The 16,998-nt window shown below is 42.3% G+C and overlaps 1 protein-coding gene across 2 annotated transcripts in view; it reads right to left on the bottom strand.

Annotated features, from left to right (window-relative positions):
- The window catches only part of TTC7A (tetratricopeptide repeat domain 7A), a 184,758-nt gene that overhangs the window by 107,950 nt on the left and 59,810 nt on the right, over positions 1–16,998 (bottom strand). Inside the window, exons 11-12 of one of the 2 annotated variants that reach the window (XM_075706834.1) lie at positions 15,303–15,407; positions 3,670–3,787 (exon numbers count right to left, since the gene is read on the bottom strand). In XM_075706834.1, the coding sequence (XP_075562949.1) occupies positions 3,670–3,787; positions 15,303–15,407 (223 nt within the window). The remainder of the gene's footprint in view (positions 1–3,669; positions 3,788–15,302; positions 15,408–16,998) is intronic. The other variant, XM_075706833.1, reaches the window with a different exon arrangement.

The following is a 16,998-nucleotide window of genomic DNA, read 5'->3' as shown; positions in this document are numbered from 1 at the left end:
CAGGGGAGTTTAAGTTTCTGCAACTTCATCGGTTATTCCTGTAAGACACAGTACTTTTGTAAATGCCACCTTAGGAGCCCAAGATTTATTTTCTAAAGCACTCTGGGTTTTTAGAGGAGCTTACACCTTACCAAAAGTCAACAGGATCTTCAGCAACATTTTGGTATCTGAATACGAAGCTCTAAAGTCACATGTGAAAACAGAGGAGGGCAAGTTCTCTGTTAGTAAGCAGGTGCAGCACAGTAGGTGGGAATGCATGGAGTGAAACACTTAATGCTGAGGATCAGCATCAACACTACAAACACGGGGACAGGGTCTAGTTCTAGTCTTGTCCCATGGACTGGACACCCATTAGCAGCTGCAGCATAATCAGGTCTATTTATGTAGCACATTAGTTTTATGGGAAAGAATTCAGTTTGTGTTGTGCAAAACTGTTCCACTATGTGAAGCACAACATAATTAGTGGGGATGATGGAGAGATGGAATTCAAAAATACATTTCTGATCCAAACTAATACACCAATGCATGCACCCTTTTGCACATATCAATGGGTTTCAAAAAAACATTTCCTTATGTTAAGACACCTAATATGGCAAGGTGTACAGTTTTAGCATCCAGAATTATAATAAGGATTGCATGTGTTGACTGTTATCTCCAGAAGCAAAAGCGATGTTCACCAATAAGCAATGCCTAATTTTATTTTTTTTTTTAAACATTAACTGGTGCTGTCAGTATACTGATTATTTATAAAATCCACAAGGACTGATAGAAAAAGTTTCCAATTCAGTCCCTCATCCGTGGCCTTATACCAATATTCTAAATGAACACAGAGATACAGCACACTCTCATCTCTGAAAGAGTGAGGGTCTGTTAAATCTACGACGACTTCATAATATGTGAGGTGGTGATGTTAGATAAGAAAAGCACTTGTATTTCACAATGCATTCTCAACCTGGTCGTTCCTCTTTAGCCTTTGTTAAATTCATCTCACCTTCCCCTGCCTTCAGTGGATTCTTCACCAGACCTAAGGGAGGCAAAGTTGACAATACAGCTTATGTGAAATCTGGAACTACAGGAGGAAGAGACAGGTTTGCTGTTGACATTGACCCATTGGGAACAGATCTGCAGAAAATTTAGCATAGCAATAGATGGACATTCTGTACTAACAAGAATTTGTGCTTCTAAGAGTGAGGCAAAAGTGGCAATGACTTCCTCTGAGGACACATCTTTCAGCTACTTCAAGAAGACTTATTTCAAGAAACATGTAATTAGACATTAAGAACAAGGAAGCTTCACATACTGCTACCCAGCATAAGTTTCAGAAAGTCTTACTTCATCCAGGAGTAAATCTAATAATTGTAAAATGACTTTTTATCAAATGCTCCCACGAGTTCTTTGAATCGTCATTCAGTAGGATTCTCTCTTCTGACTCCACTTTTTCAGCAAGTGCTTTTTGCAGGTTACAAAGAAAAGGCTTTAATGCAACTCCTCAGCGCCTTTGTCACACAGGAGGGGAAATATTTACTAAAAGGTTATATTAAATAAGAAAGCCTAACCTTGGATGGAAGGCATCTTGATATAATGCTGTAAGCTTTATAAGACAACTGGTCAAATGACTCTGAAACACTTAGCTACCACTGAAAATGCTGCCTCACTGAAAGTCAGCTCAAGTGGAAAGTTATGGAAATCATACAGATACACAGATGTTTGACTGTGTATCTGCATATGTCACTATGAAGTGGTATGAACACAGTGACAAAGATGATTGACAGTACGAGGCAGGATTACATAGGGGAGTTGCTATCTTCCTTTCAGCGTGTTCTACTCTTGCTTCCTTGCTGTGATAAGGTATTTTTTAACGATGCTAATGAAAAATGTCTTGTTAGTGCAAATTTGACATTTTCTAGTAAAATGCTGTTCCATATTCATGATCATCATAAGTATGCTTTTGAAGGACTTAATCCATTTCATTAAAATATAACCTGAAAGGTGGAAATACACTCTTCAGATGCCCCTCAAATAACTGAGTGACTGGCCCTGTTGACTTAAAGGCTAGAGATACAAGGAGAAGGCAAGTATTCCACTGTTTCACAACATAAATCAGATGCTAATCTGGAAAAAAATTCAAGGCAGTTGTTGTGAAGACTATTTATTTTACATTAAAAAGGACACTTATTACCACATCTGAACTAGTCTCTTGAAAACTCAGAGAAAACTTCTTTTCCAGAAGAAAAAAGTTTTCCAAGTCACACCAAAGTATTTTTAGAGCCAGAGCACAGCACATGCCTCTACAACTCCATTCTTTAGAAACCACCTTCTTTCCATACTGAGCATAACAAATAGCTCATAATGGGCTAACATAGAAAACCTATCTCTGAAAATAGTCTCTAGGATCTTGTATAGCTTTAGGGACAGTTTAAACAAAATCTAGGCAAAATGCCCTAAAAAGCGAGGCTGTTAAGCAGAACTCAATGTTTAATGAACTTAAAAAAAAAAAAAAAAAGTACAAGAAAGTTCAGGCTAGGAAGGACATATGTTTCTTGACACGAACTTTCTTGGGGGAACTATTCTGAGACAGAGAGCTACAGTGCCTGTTAGCCTCCATGTTGGAAAGCAGTTCTCAGAACAGCTGATCAGATATGGTTGGCTGAAAAAAACGAAAAAACCACCAACTTGCACTACTGAAGAGCACAAGCCACTTCCTCATACACATGCCTTGCAGAATTCTGGTGTAATCTGCAAGGCCAGCATACTTCCATGAGACCATACAGTCATTTCAGCTTTGTTTCAGGCTCATTTGCTGGAAGAAGTTGGTTCGTTTCTATGGGACCCATCTGACAGCAAAGCCATTGCTTGCACGTGGGCAGGACTGCCAAATTCATTAGGAAACTCACTAGCTCCGCCGTTATTCAAACAAACTATGTTAGAAGGCCTTCTGCCTATGTTAGAAGTTGTAGAAGAAACAAAGACTGTTCCCCACCTGTGAGCTTGATGAAGGTCAGAGCTAGAACTCTCCCAAACACTGGGACTTCAAGCCCTTCTGGCTACCAAGCACCATATCTGCAGGAGCCCATTGTCCAGTCATTCAAAACCCAAGCCAGTAGCATTAAAATAAGATACTTCTTACATTCAGTGGTCTGTATCTAGTCAGCATCCACACGTACCAGTGAGGTAGATATTTTTATCTTGTTTACTTCTAAGCAGAGAAAGAAACGACATCACAGAGAGGTTGAATCTCTGTGGGGAATCAGTATCACGCCAAGAACTGAAGTCAGGCATTTCTGACTCCAGTTCTTGGATTGTATTTCTTTACGTGATTTACGAGTGGGTGACAAAAATATGAAAATAGATGGAAAGTCTGAGTTTTTGTTGTGTAAATAAGTGAAAGAAATGTATTGCAAATATTCAAGTAAAGCACACGAAACATTGTCAGCTACAGTCAAATTATCACCTCCTAAGTAATGATTTGTATTTCTGCCTTTACGTAAAAACTTCACTTTTATTACCACAGAAGAGCAAGTGAACAGTCCCCATTTGTCCTGCAGTCTGATTGTTTTTCATGTCCAGCCAGCACTAAAAGCAGAGTTCCTAATAAATTTCCATTGCTTGCACTGAAGACTTTGAACAGATGCTCTCCATACAACACACCTGACAAAGAGGGTAACTCACCATCAGTAGCTTGAAGACTGTATGTCAGGCCCAGTGCCAGGTAACCCTTTGCTAGGGACTCTCCAGCATCCTCACCCAGGTCTATCACCATTTTAGCAAAGTATTCTCCTTCTTCCAGCTGCAAAAGAGGTAGGGAGAGACTTAGAGGCACTTCCTCTATACTTGCTTTGATAAGATTATCCCATTAAAGTTCATAGAATCATAGAATGCTTTGGGTTGGAAGGGACCTTTAGAGGTCATCTAGCCCAACCCCCCTGCAGTGAGCAGGGACAGCTTTAACTAGATCAGGTTGCTCAGAGCCCCGTCCAACCTGACCTTGAATGTTGCCAGGGATGGGGCCTCTACCACCTCTCTGGGCAACCTGTGCCAGTGCTTCACCACCCTCATTCTAAAAAACTTCTTTCTAATGTCTAGTCTAAATCTGTTCTTCTTTAGTTTAAATCCATTATTCCTTGTCCTGTCACAACAGGCCTTACTAAAAAGATTCTCCCCATCTTTCCTGTAGGCCCCCTTTAAGTATTGGAAGGTCGCAATAAGGTCTCCCCACAGCCTTCTCTTCTCTAGGCTGAACAATCCCAACTCTCTCAGCCTGGCCTCATAGGAGAGGTGTTCCAGCCCTCGGATCATTTTGGTGGCCCTCTTCTGGACCTGCTCCAGCAGGTCCATGTCCTTCTTGTGCTGAGGGCCCCAGAGCTGGACGCAGTACTCCAGATGAGGTCTTACCAGAGCAGAGTAGAGAGGCAGAATCACCTCCCTCGACCTGCTGGCCACGCTTCTTTTGATGCAGCCCAGGATACGGTTGGCTTTCTGGGCTGCAAGTGCACATTGCCGGCTCATGCCCAGCTTTTCATCCACCAGTACCCCCAAGTCCTTCTCCGCAGGGCTGCTCTCAGTTACCTGTAAGTGATCTGGGAGCCATTCATACACGGGCTTTCAGTGATCACAGTAAACACTCATAGAAAGGAGGACGTAGAAGGTCAGATTAGCAGACCTTGGTGCACATGCACAGTTTTGAGAAAAGTTTTGGGTTTGTTTTACGCATCCACACCAAAGTATTTCCAGATGTTTAAGGTTAATGAAGGACACTATCTTATTTTTATATTTCCCTTCAGGCACGCTTCAATCACACAACCTTAAATAAAATGTTGGACCAACTGACTACTTATACAGTATCCTAGCAGTACATTGAAAGGTCTAACAACTTTCTTCCTTCAAAGGAATACCATCTAGTTTTGCTGTACGATGTTTTTAAACCTTAGCAAATTTTATTTCCTTTAAAACGTTTTAAGAGTAAAACAAGAAAGCACTTCACTGCAAGCTGAGTTCAGCTACTGCTTGCAGTTCTGCTGCCACAAGAAGGAGGCAGCAAATTCAGGACACAAATTTTGATCTGAAATACCACACTACTTTAGGAGCTCATGCTGTACTAGCCACATTTTGCATCTTTTGCAAAGACACAATTTCCTTGAAAATGCATTTTATATTACAGATTGTAATGGGGAGAGAAAGCAGCCATGACCTCTCAGCATCAGCTTCCAAAATGGTGAAATACTTAAGTTAGTCTCTTCTACTACAGTACAGACTGCTTCCCCCAACCTTCCTTTCCAGCTGACCACATGGATCTAAGTCTATGAAAATATAAAGCTTTAGTATCTTTAAAATATGAGTTAATGATAATTTTAAACAAAAAAATTGAATATTTTATTACAGAATAGAGAGTTCTTAATTTCTAACCTTAAACTGTCATTAACATCACTCACCCATTATAAGTAGAAAAGACTAAGATCTGTAGACTGTACATATCTGGGAAGGTGTAGGTTGGAGAGGTACAGGCAGAAGCTGTAAGTAATGCTTGAAAGACATAGAGCCTACAGGACGAACTAATTTCTGTACAAGATAGTCTGCAGATCCTGTCAGCCATAATCAGTCATCCCTAATCAAGAACCAGACACCATTACACTATCCAAAAATTCCTCCTTTTGGAAAATTTTATTACATGACAACTGACTTTCTGGGATGGGCTTGTTTAATTTTGAGGAAATACATTTTTGTTTGAAATCCAACTATTTTAGACACAAGTACTGCAGACATAACTGAAACACTCTCTCTTAATACTCAGCTTTGTCAGACTTCAGCACCTCATAGTTCCTTAACACCTAAAATGGGGTCACCCATAATGAACTGGAATCAAAACATACCAGCAGACCAGAAACTTCCCTTCTGCAGTGATCTGTTAATATGCTACCTATGAAGAGAACCTACTTGACTTGATATACTACCCTCCTAGTTAACATCACTTGAAGACATTCAGGTGACAACATTAACTAACAGCTTCATAAACAAAGGAGCTGGTATTTATTAGATGATATCACACATAAGAAAAAAGTTACTGTTAATGTAAGCATGAAGAAATGCTGAAAAGTGCAAGTGAAGAAGCAATCTCCACTGCTTGGGTCTTTTCCTCACTTGTACAGCTCCTTGAGGCCATACAATTCAAACTAGATGTAGAACAATAGTTCCCAAATTTCTGAAACCTTGGATCAGTCAGCCCAGTGACCAACGTATATTTTATTATCAAACTCTTCTGTGAGAGCACTATGAAAGCGTTACAGTCTTGCCGATTGCCTAGTCAACTATGAATCTGGAAACTACTAACTGAAACTGGAATGCTCCCTTAGGCCATACTTGGGGCTACCAACTAAATTGCAAGGACTGTCTTTAATGGCATAATCCAAAGTCTACTGAAAACACTGGAAATAGTCCTACTGATTTCAGTGATGCTCAGATGAGATGCTTTAAACTCTGATCGCATCAGGAAGACTGAGATTTGTTCCAGGAGATTTCTTAATCCTGTCAGTAGCCCTATTGACTTCCCTGCCACATACTGAGGCACATGCTGGACCACAGCCTAGAACAATGGAAGAAGAAAATGTCCTGTGACTTGCCACACAGAAAAAACCAAAACAAAACACGCCCCCCCCCCCCCCCAAAAGACCCACCCCCCCCAAAAAAAAAAAACCCAAACCCAAAACCAAAACCAAACCACCACCCTACCAAAAACCCGCTTCCCATGAAACAGGAACTGAATTCTTCAGCTCTCAGGAACTTTTACATAAGACACAAGATCTCTGCAGCCAGAAAATTAATTATCCACCTCTTTTGCCACCATAAACAGCTATATTACCACTCTCTGTCTTCATTGTTTCTCCTCTTCTCCCCACACACACTTCTATCCAAGAAGTCTCCATTAGATGAAGAAAAGAGCTATACAAGGAATTCTAATGACTAGCAAACAAGGGTAGGGGTGGGTAGAGTATATGAAAAAAGAGATTAAATGAAAGGTTTGGAGTTGAAATGAAGACATTTAAAATAGGAGAGATTTTGCTCCATTGTTTCTTTGAATGGTCACCTGATGGTGTTTTCAGTCTCTAACTGATGGCCTACACCACTTAAATCAGCAGCACACCATTCAGATTTCTTGCCTGCTACTTATTCAGGGCCACCTGTGAGTGTCAGATTAATCTATTGTATGAATAATTAAAAACACAACTTTTCAGAATGGCTGAAACAGCACTTCTAGCACAAACATTCTTGTAAACATTTATTCATACTAAACGCTAATGGCACTTTGACCAGCCACAAAGATTTTCATGAATGCAAACTTGGGTCAGCTGCAGGCTGCTTTGAAAATAAGTGGCCTTACAAACTCCAGCACGGCTGGTTCTGTTAATGAGAGCATTTACTTTCCCTTCTTACAGCTCTCAGCCACTTCCCCTGCCAGCCCTGCTGTGGCTGCCATCTGCCCCCTCTTCTCCCATTCTCCTACTCTTCAATCATTCTGGGCAAGTGTGAAAAGCCAAACCTTTCACTCACGTCACCCACTGTGAGGTTTCAACTCTCCAGTGCATCAGTCTTGCTGATTGCCTAGTCAACTATGAATCTGGAAACTACTAACTGAAACAGGAATACTCCCCCGCACCTTGGGGCATACTTGGGGCTACCAACCCTGAGCTGTGATCTGCCAGTAAAAATGTGTCCATAAGCATATGAGATGTCTGCACTCTGTGCTGTAGCGATGGGAAAGGGAGTGGGGAAGGCCTCCAAAGGAGGTATCAACCCCTCTGGAGTCCCACCAGCTACAACCATTCCCAGCTGCAGCTCCTGCATGCTGCCACATGACCTGAAGCAGCAGGAGCTGTTCCCCCTTTCTCCCTGTGGTGCTGAGTATGTCAAGTCTCATCCTGTGGGACTCCCAGAAGTTGTGAGCTCAAGGTACACAGAAGTGAGCTAAGCAGCAGAAAGCTTACGAGGAGAATCAAGACGTCCATTCCTACTCCTACTGCACAGCCAGGGGCCAGCCTCAATATGAAGGGAACCTAAATGGTTCATCACTTCAGAGGACGACTCCTTGGAACATGGATCAAAACTTCTTGCTGCAACTTACAGGTCCTTGATAGTAAGCTCTAAGCCACAGGATGCCACATGTTCTCCCTCACAGCAGGCATGGCACAGCATCACTTTGTGATTAGGAAATGCACAGTGTACTGCTGTCACCTGGTCGCTAGCAGCGCCAAGGGCAGCTCCCAACACCATGGAAAAGATATTTCTTTGGGCATCAAGAGCGCCAGTAACAGCTTGAAATCAGTTTCCTTAGAATCACTACTTGTTATTCTCTCAGAAGCAAGAAAAAACCAAAAGTCTCAAAGCCACACAGATACACCTCCGATTTGGCCCTTACTGTTCTTACATTCTTCTGCATACTTTGCACTGTATAGCTGGTGGAGAGAAGAGCAGCACCACAGGTTGCAGGGAGAGGTTCCCTGCTTCCAAGACCTGCATGGAAGGAAGAAAGCTCAGAAAGCAGGTGTGAGGGAAAAACAACCTAAAAGGAACTTTTTGTATTTTGAACTCAAGCTGTATAAACTCTCAGGAGGCACCTGGAAGCACTAGCTAAGAAACCTCTCCACCACACCAGAAACAAGCACACGCCTGGCACCTGGAGAGAGGCAGGCTGGCAAACTGTGAGCTGACACCGATAAGATTGTAATACTGTGGGGTTAGGTTTTGTGTGTCCCCCTCTTCCACACCCTCCATCATCTTTGATGGAAAAGGAACAGTTGTTAGCTGCGTAACCCTGAGGGATGTTTTCCCTGAAACAGAGAGTGGCTGTTCCAGCCACCCTTGTTATTTGACCACAGGTTTTGGTGTGTGCTCGAGCCAAGCCTGGGGCACACTGACAAGGGAGTGGGGAACAGCAGGTGCTGTCCCCTGGCCTATTGCCACCCAGCTGGTTTCCAACTGCCACCCAGCTTGTTTTTAGAAAAGCTCAAGCCCTACCCCACTGAATCAACACCCTCCAGGACTGTAAGTGGGAGCTGCAGTTCTCACCAGCATGGATTTAGGCAAGTTGATGATGTACAGCAGCATGGAAATGGCACCTTACTGCGCCGAAAAAGAGCAGTGCACAAGGGAGGAGGCAGGAAACACATCAAGTGTCACTGGACTTAGGACAGCAGACAAGGTTAGTGAAGCAGGGGAGTTTGGATACCAGTGAGACTGAGTGATACCCAAGCATATAAGAGACCCAAATCCTACGGAAGTGGTATCTACGCAAAATTACGCATGATATTAACTAGTTGGATTGACCTCTTATCATCATTGTCATTATACTGGGTTGTAGGTATAGAGACTAAGTCAAAGAGGAGAAAAAATTAAATGCTGGCAAGAGAGAATAAGAAAAGGAAAAATGCATAGGAATAAAGAGGCCAATAAGGCATAAGTGTAATGGAAAGGTTTTGCCCCACAGCTGTTTACAACATACAAAGCGAATCACGTTAATCTAAGTCAGGAAAAAAAAATCCTGTGCTTTCTATTTTTGGTCTAGTCAGCATTTTCTCCATGTGTCACCAGTGCTAAGCCCACCAACTTACTCTGCATGTGAGCTCAGCCCCCAGCACTGTGAAATACTTGGGCCTTTCCTCCACTGTAGCAAGAGTGGTTTGTTCACAAGGGAGATGTATAGAAGACAAAATGCTTGGTCATTTTTGATGTCTAAAACCCTTGGGATTGCCCCAATAATAGCTGTGATGTAAGCAAGAATGTCTTTTAAAAGATGGAAAAAATCTCTAGTAGCTCCTTACCATTCACTTCTTTCTCAGTAGCTTCTCGCCCTAGTGATGTTGGTCCTCTACAATGTCCACTCAGCAGGCAGAATAATTCCAATAACGGGACTAGATTTATCTTTCAGTATTATTCATACTGCAGTAAGACCTAAGCATTTCCGTGTGACTCCAGGGCTCCTAGGCGACTGGGTACAAGCACACGCATAGCATTTATTATCTATAGTGACAGGGTCAACAACGGACAGAAGGAGAGAGAAGCACTCTCGGATTAAGTGGTCTGTGAAAGTAATGAATGATAAGCTGTTACCTCAGAAGTATGCAGCTCTAAATCTACATCCTGCTACAACATCACTCACCAACCCCCCGCATGATGTATTGACCTCATGGTATGTCTTACTCACTTTTTACTACTCCATGCATGGCCTGGCCTGACCCCACTCTTCCCCCTTTCCCTGACTGATGGCATGATCTCTGTCTTCCCAGCAAAGTGCTCGTGCAGAGCACTTCACTGTGCACACTAGGATTAGTGAGTTAAAAGAAAGGAGGAAAATGTCTGAGAGGCACAGCACCATCTTGCTCTACAGCTTTTGGCATGGGGTTAAGTCCCTCCAAAAGCTCGTACTAGCTGATAATACTGGCATCATTTGGTGCTACACAAGTTTAGCACAACAGCACTATTTCTGTTGTATCAGCTGTGGGGCAATGAAAATAGTCAGAACATGCCTTATGTCCTCCTACTCTGTCAAACCAAAGTCCTAGAAGATTCAAGCCTATCCTAGGACTATAGTCCCTATGTGTATTTACAAAGTCTTCAATGTGCCTCCACTGAAATCAATGTAATAAAAGGCACAAGAAAGCATCATTGTAACCCTAAATGCCTTTAAATAAGACTCCTAAAATGGAGAAATTCAGTATTTAACACTTGCCTGTAGGCAGAAGTTCTGGTTTTAGTATCTTCACACCACCTGCCATAACAGGGTCCTGGAGAACCTAGATTAGTAGTGAAATTAACAGTAATGTACTATTAAAATATTAAAACCAGCAATTCATGCTGCAACTCAAAGTCACTGCCAAAATAGGCAAGTGAGCATTCAGCTGAGGCTGTGCCAGGAAAGGCTGAGTGAAAGAGAAAATTGCAGCAAGACTTTTAGTAATTGGAACTGTGAATTTGTAGTGGACCAAGGCAGGACAACCTCAGTACAGACATATTCCACTGTAAGCTACATCCACTTTCCTACGAAAATTTAAAACAGTACTCTGAACTTCAGTAGTCAAAAACTTTATAGTGCATTCTGGAAAGCTAAAAGACACCTGGCTAAACACAAATGTGCTCTGTGTTCACTTGCTAGAATCATTCACATGCAAGTTCAGCAAACTGTTGTGCTGAAACCCCAACAAACTGGAAGGCTGAGCACCATGATGCCCCAAAAGTAATTCTGAACACACTACAACCACATTTAAAACACCTGTGTAATGGGCTAGATGCAGAATAAAAGTTGCAACTTTGCTGAAAACTTTTGTATCTCATGAGCTTCATTAAGCACAGGTCCAACTGCATCCTGACCAGACAAGTGTGGTCTATATAGGTGCACTAGTTTTGGAGCTTTTCTGGTCCTCTAAGACAACTGGCATAAGCTTTAAAATTAATTAAATTTAGAATTAGGTATTGATTTACTGTTCACTCTGCATTTTTTTTTTTAATTTTTGAAAACCTGTAGTTCTGAAAAAGGTAACCAAAACATTGCTTATATCACTCAGTTGTTTACTGCAGGCACAATCCTGAAAGCTAGTGGTTGATGGGGCAGATCATCTGCTGATGTAAGCCAGCATGGAGCCAGTAATATGCCAGTGAAGGAGTGCCAACTCACATCAGCTAATAATCTGGTCATACCGTCACAAGACAAGCTGGGGGCATTTAGTTCTTTTCCACATCAGGCTCTGTTGTATATTGATTTGCATGGCACAGCATGAATGTATGCATGTTTTTACTTTGATTTGTTCTGCATTGAGAGATTATTTCATAGATGTGATCTGAGCATCCTCAATGTTGTAAATCACTATGGTACATTTCAATTAGTTTTTTGTTCTCCCTGGTTCTTAAAGTGTGCTGAGACACCATGTACAAAGCCAGCAAAACGAGTTAAGTGACCACTAGATTAATCAGGAAAGAAACTGTTCTGTGCTCCTCATGACATTCTGTAATTATCCAGCTGCATAAATGTTTCTGGGTTTTTTTTATTGCTAGCAACTGAAATAAGACTAAAGTACTGCTTGTACATGGACCATAAACAAACTGAATACAATACTGCACCAAAAGCACGTAGTAGACAGATGCAGGACATATAAATTAGCTGTTTCATTTGAATACATGGTGATCTGATTTCACCCTTTTCCTGCCTAGCCAGCAATTAAGTACATAGATATATCTCCTAATTGAGAAGTTAATCATATTTTATATGTTCTGAAGAGCAAGATATGTTTGAGCATTTGTAACTGTTAATATTTGTCCATTTGACTGTTCCCATGCCATGTCTATCCTCCTTTCTATTTATACTGGCATTGATCATCTTGTTCACTTCCAGTTTAAATGATTCAATTCTGATTTGATTGCCACGTAATTTAAATGCAAATAATTACTGTAAGGATGACATTTAGAAAAACAGCTCTGCTAAGCAGGAAGGTCTTTATTAGGCACAGGAGCTTGCCAGTAATATCAGAAGCATCCCTTTGACTATGAGATGTGGGAACCTATCATTTCAGTTCTTTTAAAAGATGCTCTAATTTCCCTCTGACTCCCCCTAATTAAAACTCTTCTAAAGCCATCATGAAGTCTGGTATCAGGGTAGAGCATAGGCCAGTGACTGAAAGGAAGAGGGGAGAGAAATACTTTTAATTTGGTTTTAGTGCATAAGGTTGCACTCTTGATAACTGCAGTAAAATTACCCTCTTGTGAAACTATGTTTGTATTTCATACTGCACCCCAGTTCTGAGCCAGGGTCTGAAAGAAAAAACACGGAAAAGTGTTTCACACAATGAAAAAGCAGTAGACAGAGGGAGAAACCCTCTTTGCAGTAATCAAAACCAGCTCATTTTGCCCTTCTTTGTCCTATTTTTTAGGGTTAGACTGTTGCTTTATCAGCTCTGCCATGTATGAGAAGTCTGGAGATACTGGATTGCCTGAGGACAGAGTTGTGACTGAATTACAGTCTCACCCTCTTTTCTAAGTGTCTCTATAACAAGGTATTTTTTATATGCTAGCTGTGCTAGCAGATCCAAAGAGATGTTGGGGAAAGCACCACTGAGAAGGACAAATCCTGACTGCCCATTTCCTGGCATAGCAGCATCTTCAATTTGGGCTCATAATTTCACATTAAATTCCTCATCCATCACAGTCAGCAGGCACCATCTGAAATTTAGTCCTCGATAGCGAGAGCTGCATAAACACCAGGGTAGCACTTGAATGAAAAGGGATTCTATGCCATTTCTTTTCTCACAGTACAGAAATCTTGTCCTTTCACCTCAGCACACACCAGTGACCCAGTTTAGTAGAGTGCCTCCGTTAAAACTTCACTGCTCCTGTTAAACATAAGAACATCCCAGGGATCTTGATTTTAGCATGGAGTCTCACAAGATGCATTCACTGTATTTCAGTTTTGTCCAAAGGCTAGTTAGAGCAGAGGTCACATGTTTAGCAAGTATCAAGAGACCACAGCCTTCTTGAAGTCACTATTTGTGTTCAGAAGTGGTCAAAGTCAGTCAAAGCACATCTGAATGAACCATTCTGCTATTTTCCTTGCTGCCTTCTCTCAGGATCCTCAGCTTCACCACCTCATAGTCATTGCAGTCAAGGCTGCCCCCAAACTTCACATTCCCAACTAGTTCTTCCTTGTTTGTAAGTGTTAGGTCCAAGAGAGCGTCTTCTCTCATTACCTTCATGGCTCCAATCTCTTGTTGGATTCATGTTCACAGAGCAGGAACGCAAAAGAGTAAGAGATTTATTTGCAATATGAAGATCCCAAGTTTGTCTCCTATACTAAAATTCAGGCTCCTAGACAAAAATTAGCCTGATCTCAGAGAAAGATTTTCCTCATATTTAACACAACTGTTCTGCTGGGTTTTAATTTTTTTTGCCTCCTGGCAATCACTGAGGAAGCCGAATTGCCAGGAGAAGCTGTCAGGGTCTTGCAGTCCCCCACTATGGCTCCAAGTGAATGCAGGAATTTAGCCATGAAGTTCCTCTAGCTTCAGAGCCTACAGAGTAAAAGTTATCAATATACCTGCTGATGTTTTAGATTAATGACAAGATGATCTTGCTTTGAAAACTTCATCAGAGATATAATAAGAGTGTTCAACACAGTTGTTAACACCTGGCTTTCATATTGTTTTAACATCTCTAAGAATCAGAAGAAAACCCCAACCTTATTTGCTTTATTAAAAAAATAACATTCACTGTGAATGTTATTTTAGATCACTGAATAACTTTCAGCACTCAAAATTTAGATACTGAGCTAAGGGTACACGAGAGTTAAATTCCTCTATAGAGAGAGCAGAGGTAGGTTGGGTAGTTCAGCAAGGATTCCCTCAAGGCCCTCAGTCCTGAAAGATTTTTCCTAGAACAAGGTATTTCCCAGTTTTTGCTGACTCACATGCAAGTTGAACCATTATAGTTTGAACAGTATAGTTCATTCGAAAACATACATAACCAGATCTCCTTGCTGACAGCGGCGTAAACTGATATAACTCAATTAAGTTTAGCTGGATACCAACTTTCACTGGAGAGGGATGTAGAGGATGGGGAGGCAGGGGATAGGAGGACACAACAGCAGCAAATCTAGCCCCTACAACTTTTCACCAAAATCTAGGCAGATTCTTCTGGTATTTTCTTTCATGCTTTCTTGCATCTTTGTTTTACTTATATTAGCAATTCTAATCCTTCACTGACTGCAGGGACACCTCGTGGTGAGGACAGGTGAAAACAGCAGGCTGCTATTCAATTAATTAAACCAAGCAACAAAAGACTGACAGATGTTTCTGCTCCTTGGGATAATCAGAATTTCACAGGCACAGACTTCCACTCCCACTCTCTGCTTCTAGGGCATACATTAACACATCCAGAACAGAAAACACTGACACAGCAACTCCCAGAACAAAGGACTGAGTCGTCCAGCAGACCTGAACTGTCTAGCAGTCCACTTATAATTATTAACTTTTGTCTTCCAAGGGCTACAAAAGTGGCCAATTCAACTCAACATTCAGTTGAAGAACCAGTCCCCAGAGTGGCTGTTATGGCTTTCCCCCCTCCTCCTTTGTTTAACATGCCGGCAAAACCATTTCAGTGACTCACCGCAAAATTTCTTGCTGGGATTTTCTTTTTTTTTTTTTTTTTAAAAAGCATGCATGTGTGTATGATTTTTAACAGGGATTCCCTTTCTCCCCACTGCAACAACACTGTGGCACTGTCACTGCAGCACCTGATCCATTACATAATAAGAACTGCATCAGCTTGCTTACCCAGTGCAGCGACCCAATGCAGACCTTGGCAGCCAGAAGAGGAACGGTGGGATCTGTAGGTCGCAGTTTAGCACACTCTTTGAGCACTGACACAGCATATGCTGACTGGAGGAGGAGGAGGGGGAGAGAGGAGGAGGAAATAAAAAAGGCTGATTAGACAATGCAGTTACAGAGTCCAAGCAAGATATTTCAGTGAAATGTACAAAGAAGTGCTATGAAGAATCACATGTCAGCGACAAGTTAGCAACTTTATTCCCACCTCCACATGCAGGAACACATGTGCACGCACATGCGCACACAAACACACACTCTTCCCACGCTCAGAGGAAACATGACAAAGACCCAGCCCTGGCTGTGCACTTTATGAGAAACAGTTTTCCTCAGCCGTTAATGCACTGGTTATTTTAATTCTGCCCTCCCAATTCACAAGAATTCTGCTATAGCTTTCCTTGCACACAACCATCTTCCAGTAAGCCAGAAAAGATCATGAAGAGCTTATCCTCCAGTACGTTAACATTTTAGGCCAACTCTACTCAGAGACAGGTTTGGCAGCTAAAGTGATCTGCTCTGTAGATTGTTTTCTGTCTTCTCCAGTTCCAGAACATGCAAGAATACAACTGGGATCCCACCATGCAGGGGGTAGAACAGGCAACTGCAGAGCAATACACTATTCAGCGAGTAGTCTGAGTAGCATGTGTTAGAAAGAAAGCCCATAAAACTCCTGCTGTCTTTCTGGTGTTTGGATACCATTAATGAATGATGTTTATTAAGATTAGCAGTTACAGAGCCCTTTTGATCCAATGTGTTCTACAAGCATTGCTTTTTACAGCACATACTCATGGCTGCCACATTTCAGAAGGCTTAAAGGGGAAAACTCTGGTCCAAGATGCTGGTGAGAAGGTCTGGTCAGCCAATGAGGAAGTGACAGAAGTTGCCCTGCCACAGCCTCCTAGTCCACCCCACCTGGACCACAGTTTCTTTCACGTTTCCAACCCTCCTCACTACTGACCCCTGATCCCCCCAAAATTCTCTCATCCTTGAGCTCAAGGGGAAGTTTTCTTCTCTCAGAATTTCTCCTTACATGCCCCATTCCTCCCAAACTCTTCCACACAGTCTCAAGACACACACACAGGCCTCTCTCACTCAGTGCTCCCTCTCAGAAGCACATTAAGTAGTCATGGCCTTTCCACGTTGCAGGAGAGAAGCTCGCAGAGTCAAACTAACCACTATTCCTATCAGGCCCTGGCCATCTCCTCCTGACCCTGACGCCGACCCCCAGGGGCTCTCCCCACCTGGGTCTGGCACCTGCTCCAGTTCCCCGCAGCCAGCAGCCCCGCACTGCAGCTTTGCACTCCCACCAGCCATCAGCACTTCCCCTCCCTCACACCACACCAAAGCCGGCTGTGCCTGCCGCCTCCTTTCTCCACAAAACTGAAGGTCCACTTCTTGCTAGGGGATTCAAAAGCCTGGACAGGACTTTGCTTGGAAGGGAGCCTGGGAAGAGGGAAAAACAGATGTACAGCAGCCCTGCCCATGCTAAGGCAAAGATTGGTTTTGTAGCCAAAGATGTGAGCTCTGCAGCAGCAGAGAACAAATCCTCCTGCTTGAAAAGCTTGGATACCTGCTGCGTGGTCTGAAGAAGAGCAACAGCATGTCCTACGTTCTCCAGGCTGTTCCCACCTACCTACAGCATCAG

This window comes from Pelecanus crispus, chromosome 3 (assembly GCF_030463565.1).
Source record: "Pelecanus crispus isolate bPelCri1 chromosome 3, bPelCri1.pri, whole genome shotgun sequence".
Classification (NCBI taxonomy): domain Eukaryota; kingdom Metazoa; phylum Chordata; class Aves; order Pelecaniformes; family Pelecanidae; genus Pelecanus; species Pelecanus crispus.
This window is presented reverse-complemented; position numbering and strand designations above follow the sequence as displayed.